At 39.0% G+C, this 8,519-nt stretch overlaps 1 protein-coding gene across 1 annotated transcript; it reads right to left on the bottom strand.

Annotated features, from left to right (window-relative positions):
• Positions 1 to 4,539: 4,539 nt before the first annotated feature.
• LOC116140356 (protein transport protein SEC13 homolog B-like) lies at positions 4,540 to 7,962 on the bottom strand. The gene is made up of 2 exons (XM_031425999.1): positions 7,808 to 7,962; positions 4,540 to 5,877 (listed from the first exon to the last, which is right to left on the bottom strand). Exon 2 carries the CDS (start codon positions 5,776 to 5,778, stop codon positions 4,873 to 4,875), a length of 906 nt encoding a protein of 301 aa, XP_031281859.1. The 5' UTR covers positions 5,779 to 5,877; positions 7,808 to 7,962; the 3' UTR covers positions 4,540 to 4,872.
• Between the last annotated feature and the right edge of the window lie 557 nt (positions 7,963 to 8,519).

Below are 8,519 nucleotides of genomic sequence, written 5' to 3'. Positions count from 1 at the left end.
TCTTTTGAACGACCACCACATTAGCGAGCCAGTCAAGGTAGTGGACTTCCCGAATTAGCCCATAACTTAAGAGTTTTTCTACCTTTTTGTTGATGACTCAGTTTCTCTTTGAGGCAAAACTTTCTTCTCTTCTGTCTGACCGAGTGACAATTAAGATCAACCCAGAGATGGTGCATTATTGTGTCAAGGCTAATCCCTATCATATCCGTGTGGGACCAGGCGAAGCAGTCACGATTCTATTGCAAGAAGTTGATCAGTTGCTCTTTGATTTCAAGACTCAGTCGGGATGATTCGGATCAATCTGTACTTAATCTAGTTCTTCCATTGATGGTTGATCTGGCTTGGCTGAACTAGTCAAATTTGTCTATAGTTGTTATAAGGTATGGGACTTTCCTTTAAAGGCATTCTTGTAACAATCCCTTGATGCCTCAGCGTCGCCCTTGATTTCTCTCACTCCCCACCTAGTAGGGAATCTGATTATCTGGTGGAAGGTTGAAGGGATGACTCTCATGTCATGGATCCAAGGTCTGCCTAGGATAACGTTGTAGGGAGAGGGGCAATCCATCACAAGGAAAGTAGTTTGTCGATTTACCCCACTTGTATAGACAGGAAGGGCTATCTCCCCGATTGTGTATTTTTGCTCAAAGCTGAACCCAACCAAGATGGTGGGGCGTCTGTTAATGTCTGACTCATTCAAGCCTATTGACTTAACAGCTTCTAAGAAGAAAATGTTGGCTAAAGAGCCTCCATCCACGAATACTCTTTTACTAGAATATTTGTTATTTGTAGGGTGATCATTAAGGCATCATGGTATGGAGCAGTCAAGATGGCCGACTCATCATCTTCAAACTAGATGACTTACTGAGTGGGCTTCTATGTGGGTGGATTGGAAAAGCGGGCTTTAAGGTGATGGCTCACTCAGGCATGCCTTTTTGCCGAGGAAAAACTGACTCCACTGATTTCTGAGCCGCTAGATATCATATTGTAGAAACCTTTCGGCTTTGGATCTGGGGGAGGGGAGGACCGGTTTTTCTCATCCCTGTTTTTCATGGTGCTATTGCCCTTATCTATCAGTAGGTCTTGAAGATGTCCTATCTTAAGTAAGCCGCAACCTCCAACTTCAGAGCGATGCAATCGATCATGGTATGCCTATGGTCATGATGGAACTCGTGCCATTTGGCCATGTCCCTTTTAATGTCAAGTCTCAACTTGGGTGGCCATTTGACTGTCTGATCCATCCCCTTCATTATGGAAACCACTTAGGTCAACTCGACATTGAGGTTATATTTAGGGACCACGAGTGAAGAAGAATTGGAAGGTATGTATGTAGGTCGGGCTGGATGGTGGTCATACGGTTTTTGATTGTTTTTGTTGAAATTGCGAGCTGGAGTTGGGTTGTTTATTTCATATTGCCAAATTTTTAGGCGTCTCTCACTCCGGTTCTATTAGTGTTCATCATAGGGTGTGTACCTTCTACGGTTTGCTTCATCCTCTTCCCATCTTACCTGGATGATCGCTTAGGCTAGAGCGTCCTCCATAGAATTACAACCTAGTTTGGTGAGGTCTTTGTAGAGTTCCCCATCGGGAAGGAGTCTTTTCCTAAAGGCATCCATTGTTGTCTCAGGATTGTAGGATGATTTTGATATCTTCTCCTTATTGAACTGACTGACATATTCCCGTAGCAACTCTCCTCTTTTCTGATAGATACTATACAAGTTAGCTGACAACTTCTCAAGCTTCTTGCTGCTTGCAAATTGTTCAACGAATATGTTAGTGAGTTGGGCGAATAAGCCTATAAAGTTGTTGGGGAGGTTTGTATACCATTGAAGGGTTAGTCCTAATAGGCTGGAGCCAAAGCTCTTGCACATGCATGCTTCCTTGAGATCCCGTGGTATGGAAATGGTAAACATCCTCTATTTGTATGAAGCAATGTGATCATCTGGGTCGGTCATACCATCATGGGGTTTCATGTTTAGGATAGAAAACTTTTGAGGCATCTTGGCTAGGGCTATGGAGTCAATGAAGGGTGAGTCGACATGGTTGTAGGGAAGGCATTTCTTGGTTAGGGTGGGGACTCTAGGTATGTGTCTCATCATAGCTTCCATGTCGGCCAACTTTTTTGCTAATATCTGTTCAAGAGGAGTGGCAATAAACAATATGTATGGATTGACAGTTTAGGAATGAGTGTTTCTCTCACTCGGTCTAGTAAGGCGAGCCGAGTCGTTGTGGATAGCTTGGTGGCTAGTATTTTGTGTGCTTGGGGTTCCATTCATCCCTTCATGATGAGTCATCCCAAGTGTAAACGGTTCAGGTACTCTATCGACATGGATGGTTAAAGGTGTAATTTGGGGGCCGTTCGACCCATGAGGATGAGTCAAGTCGAGCAGTGTTTGGCACGGGTGACTGCTCGACCCATGAAGGAGAGTCAAGCTGGAAGGGTCTTGGATGTAATGTGGGTCATTGATGGGGTGGTCAATGTTGGTGATATTTTGTTGTTGGTGGCTGGGAATGGCTTGAATGAGCTGGTCACAGGTAATTGAAGGGTCAACTTATAGGGGTCACGTTTGCATGGCTAGATTTCCTATATCTATAGTGCCGGGTGCCAAGTCATCCGTTATGGATGATTGGAGTTGGGAGGATTGTGGGTCTGAGGCCGAGGATCTAGGATCTGGAGTCATGAGTGGTTGCATGGAGTTTATCGGGAAATGGAATCGATTTTTCGATATCTGATTGAATGGGAAGTCAAGAGAATAGAATTGATTTACCTTCTCCCGTAGGTTTTGATTCTTAGCCTGGATGTTGTTGTCCTCGGTTTCTACTGTCATGACCTTGTTAGCCTATTGCTCATAATGCCGAAAGAACCTCGACCTTAGCTGTGAGGTCTGCTGAGGCAGTATTTGTGACTTCATCCATGACATGATTCTTCGTAGAGTAGGATGTCGAATGAGAATTGATTGCTAGAGTCCCCACAATGGGCACCAAACTGTAGATGGAATAATTCTACGGTTACAGAAATAGGGTCTGATCCCGTGAGGTTAAGGCCACTAACAATCTGTTGTACCTGCACACAAAGCAAACAAGCATGAAGCTTACGTAAACACCGGTGTGGTGTCTGTTGTAGGCACTCCGACGCTCAAGTCAGAAAGGCTGAATGAGGCAATTTAGTGAGAGCTAAGGGAATGAAGGGTTATCGTAAGTTTAGTCAGAGACTAGAACCACAATGTGGGTGGATAACTCTTAGAAGCAAGAATTTGGATGCAAGGCGGTGGTATTGAGATTGAATCACTAAATAGAAGAGTGACCCATGTTTATATAGTAGTTATAAGATCTTCGTATCCTAATAGGACTTCAAATCCATAAGGGAAAAGGTTTAGTGAATAGGAAAGATCCTGGTTCACTTGCCTCATTAGTAGCAAGAGTTCAAATTAACCTAAGATACAGAATCTTAGGCGAATTAGGATAGAACTAAATAGGAAGAGTCCTACTTACCTTGGTCTGGAAAGTCTAGCCTTAGATGGGCTAGTAGTGACGCCCATTTTGGAGAGAGGTTGGATTTGGGCTGCACATTTTGGTCCATGCCATGAATTATGATGATGGCCCAACTGAAATTGGATCACAGCCTTGGGCCTATGTAATAGCAAATACCTGCTTGGGCCTAATACCCAAGGTGATTTTTGGCCCATACAACATTTATGTTACATATCATTATAATAGAATATTAGCCGTCACTACTACCAAAATCATCTTTTCATTTTAAAATGAGAAATGAGTTTCATTTATTTGAATGTGTTGAGTTTTATTTGGGGTATGCCATAGTTGGGATTGTTTTTAATTTGTATTATTTTGGGGTTAGAAGTAATTTGCCTCATAATTTGTTATCTAATAAAGGTTAAAAGGGTAAAATTGGTATTTCAATAGTCAAAACCATCAGAATTCAGGTGGACGGAGTCTAATAATGGCGTGATGGTGTTTCTGAAACTTAGGGGGTAAAAGTGTGCTTTGGTGATAGATTGGGATCAAAATGTTATTCAGCTTCTTATCGATTTTTTCTTATTTACCGATGTCAAAGTTAAAAAGGAATTTTAGTAATTGCATGTTTATGATACTGAAATTTGAAGTTAAGACTTAAGAAACGCTTTATTTCATGAGAATATATTGAAAATTCAAAAATAATAATAATTAATGTATTTTGTAAGACTGTTCAATAGGTCTTCTAAATCTAATCTTCTAAACTTAAATAATAAAAACTAAATAAAGTAGAAAAAGTAGACTTAAAAATAGAGAAAAAGCTAATATTTGTGAAAGTCGTCTAACAAATAAAACATAAAGTTTGATATTGATGCCAATTTGCATATCTATATTACAGTGCAAAGATGAGGTTACCAGCAAAGTTGCAGACCTTATTACAATACAAAGGAATAACGTTATCGTCATACACTCATACTACATAGCAACAGTGTAACGTTACCCTGTAACCTTAACATAACATTAAACAATCAATGGAATTTCCTGTAAGAAATTGGAATAAAAAGCAAAACAAATAATAATTGTAAGAAATTGTAATTTCCTGTAATTTTGTCCAATCCTCCCAGGAAAACCATGGCAAAATCCAAGCTAAACAAATACATGAATTGATCACAGCGCATCAGGCTAGTTCATCCTAATCCAAAATATTGACAGAATCATGAATAATACCCTCATTTCTTTCTGAATCTGGCAAGCAAAAATACCAACTAACCAAGACGGTTTAAGTGCTCATACAAAACCAATACAAAAAATATAGTTATAAGACGGACTAGTTTGTTTCGATTTCGATTTGGATAAAGGCAATACAGTGACTGAAAAAGATAGAAAAGCAGAGGCACCTTTAATCTATGGCTCGACTACACTCACTTGCTCCCACTCTCCATCAACTGCTTCCTTCCATAATGTAACATTGTTTGCATCTGCTACGGCCAGTAAGTTTCCAGTCAGCGACCATGAGACACTCCAAACTGGGGTCTTAAAGTCCTTCAAAACCTTACCCTCCCAATGCTCTCCTTCCCGGGCACAAGTCCATATAACAACTGTACCATCCTGTGAAGCACTTGCAATTGTGGATTTTGGAAGCCCCAAGTTGGGTGCCCACGCTACACTCCTCACCCAATCAGTGTGCATTTGAAGGGCAGGGAAGCAATCCATCTTCCAAATTCCATTATATAGCTTCCACACCTTTACAGTGTTGTCGCAACCACAAGAAGCCAGTTTCTGAACAGGTTCCAGTGATCCAGATCCAACTAAGGCACCAGGAGCCATTGCTGGGGCCCATGAAACAGATGTTACTCCCACTGGGTGGGCCTGGTCTATCCTGGTAGTGTCCCAGCCACCATCAGCCCTTGCAGTAAAGACTGAGATGTTACCATCAGAAGATCCACAAGCCAAGCAGAGACCAAGTTCATGAGGTGCCCAAGCAATGGAGTTCACAGATGCTTTATGATCATTGAAAATATGAGCCTGCATCCACTCGTTTGGATTGCCTTCCTTCCAGATTATCACTTGGCCATCATAGGAACAGGAAGCAAGGATTGACCCGAACTTGGGATGAGCCCAAGCAACCTGCCAAACAGGACCTCTATGACCTTTCAATGTAGCAAGGTGCTGAGAACTAGAGTTGTTGCTCAAACCAAGTATCTTAATGCTGGTGTCTGATGAAGCCGTGGCCACACGCTTTCCATAGTAATCCATGGCTACATCATGAACACTGTCTTCATGACCAGTTTCAATCTTCTGTGCAGGCATCTTTCCTGATTTTTCTTCTTTTTATTACCCCTCAAACTCCTACTTCTTTAAACTCTAGGTAGTAAGCTTCTTATACCTTACCTCTCAATTCCAATTTTTCTGCATGAATTCAACATCATGGATCAAAATTATTCATAAAGTTAAACTATCAAAAATTCAGCACAAATAGATAAAAAATTATTCAAACCTTTTCTACATGCAATTAGAATATAAATTTGAGACAATAAGGTACCAATTAAAAGAATTTTGGGATTTCGTATGGTACACATACGGCTAGATCACTTAAGATCCACCATTTACATCCATCACAAGGTAACTAAAATCACCAAAGTTTTAATCGCAGATATTATTTAGAAGAAACAATAAGATCAATCTGCTTTTTCTTTTTCTTGTTTACCTAGGTTTTGGATTCTTAATGTAGGCATGTTGAGCGATCTAAGGAGTCTTATTTGGTAGAGGGTTTTAAAATAACAATAATCTGTCCCAAAATTGTCAAATTGCCATAGACTAGTTTTTTTTACCTGGGACACGAATCTTAGATTTTAATCTCATCAAAATAGTTGAATCTTTTGTAAACCATCAAGCCTAAAAGTTCCCAAGCCCAAAACTTCTATTAGTGCCATCAATATGCAGGAAAAGATAACAGTAGGATCAGCTTCTTGAGTTGATAATCGGCTAGATGAATGACTTGTAAAGTACCTTGGTATGCTTTTAAGAGGCAAACTGGGGGCACTGACTTCTAGTAGTACTATGGTATGCTTTTAGGAGGCATTCCAAGGGTTACTGTTTTCTAGAGTCTACTAATTGATTATCTTGGTATGCCTCTTGAAAGGAAGAAGAGTTACCCTTTTACATTCGGTTTTATCTAAGTACTCCCTGTATTTCTCTCCCCATTCCAAATTCCCGTCAATGTGGCAAAGTGAGAAAAACTCAAGAGAGAAGTGAGGTAGAAAGACCATCTAGTAAGCTTAAAAAATTCCCTAAAACAAAAAGGGAATTTGGTGATGGAGATATTTTTTACAATTTAAAAACAAGTATCCACACAAGAATGACTGGGATTCTATCTAGGTGACTAGGGGTTCTGATGCCAGCCATAGACACTCGTTTCTCAAGGAAACAACTTGTTTCTTTCTTATTTGAAAGTTGATTGTAGGCCATGGAGCAGGAAAAAGGTTTTGAGAAAACAAGTCATACAAGCAAATGCTTTCTGCAACCTGCTCCCAAGAATTTAAAAGCTATCCACTAATTGCCAATATGTTAAATTTCTTCTATTCTCATTGGGGTTAAAACCTTAAATTTACAAGAAACCTAAATGATGCAGAAGCTAACGACTAAACCAATCTTCTTAGGTTATCCACTAAACGCCAATATGCTAACTTTCTCTTAATGTCATTGGAGTTAAAACCTTAAATTTACTAGAAATCAAAATGATGCAGAAGGTAACGAATAAGCCAATCTTCTTACAGTGATTAAACCGATTTCTCCCAATGAAAACTTGACTAAAGCATTCACTAATACCTTTCTTTTCTAAAAATCATAACATCAACCCTCATCTGTATACAATGAAACCCTAAAGTTGAATAAATCGACACTAGAAAAACAAAAAAACATGAAATAATACAATTCGAAAATACCCCAAACCCAGGGAGCATAAAAAAGGGTTTATTTTATTTAACTACAGTTTAAGTGATCTATTCATTATAGACAAGTTTCAGCAGATCCTAAAATTATCAATTGAAAAGCATATCAAGCAACATGTAAAATAACTAAAACAAATGAAAGCAAAAGTTATAAATAATAATTCAAGTAACAGAATAACAAAATTCTTCAAATTAAAACAGAGATTATGAATCAACAAATACAATCAAATCCAGAACACACACAGATCGGCTATAAAATTGAAGAAAACACGCGTAAACGACACAATTATATCGAAATTTCGCCAGATCTAACCGCGGCGAGAACTTAAAATCACAGTAAACGAGAACAGAAGAAGATCGGAGGAGATATAGAAAGTGTAGAAGTGTACCGGATCAGAGGTGTTCGGGAAACGCTACAGTGTCGAGATATGAGAAGGAGGAAGAACACGTCTGAATTTATGAAGAAAGGCGTTTGAGTAACTCAGTTTGGGTTTGCGATTATGTGAAACGTCGCCGTTTTTGTATTTAATGGGATGAGTGCTACTCCCTTGTGTTATACCCCAGGGTTTTAAACAAAGTAGTATTGTGCGTACTAACGGATTTTACTAACCAGTATACTAACTTAAAGCATAATATGAGTATTATATATATAGTATGAATATATAGTAATTTAACAAAGGTTAATCACTGGTAGTAAAATCTGTTAATGTGCAAAGTATTATTGTTTAAGGGTAATGTTATGCGTATTAACGGATTTTACTACCAGTATACTAACTTAAAGCATAATACAGGTATCATATGCATAGGATGGATACTATATGTGATTTTAACACTGTTAGTAAACTCCGTCAGTCCCCAAAGTATTATTGTTTAAACAATACATTCACCTTCCAACAGGTTTTGAAGATTTGTGCTTTTTCCCTTGAAGCTTTTGACTAACAGCAAACATAATTAACAGCAGGAAATCAAGTTTGCCCTGATTTATATTGATGAAGTTCGTCAGGAATTCAGCATAAATTTTCTCTTCTTTTCATTTATCCAGGCTACGGATTAAACTTATTATGGGGTAAATGCCAACACACAAAAAACCCATGATAAATG

Source organism: Pistacia vera, unplaced genomic scaffold, assembly GCF_008641045.1.
Source record: "Pistacia vera cultivar Batoury unplaced genomic scaffold, PisVer_v2 Contig370, whole genome shotgun sequence".
In the NCBI taxonomy this organism is placed as follows: domain Eukaryota; kingdom Viridiplantae; phylum Streptophyta; class Magnoliopsida; order Sapindales; family Anacardiaceae; genus Pistacia; species Pistacia vera.
The sequence above is the reverse complement of the archived record's forward strand: the minus strand, read 5'-3'. Positions and strand labels throughout refer to the sequence as shown.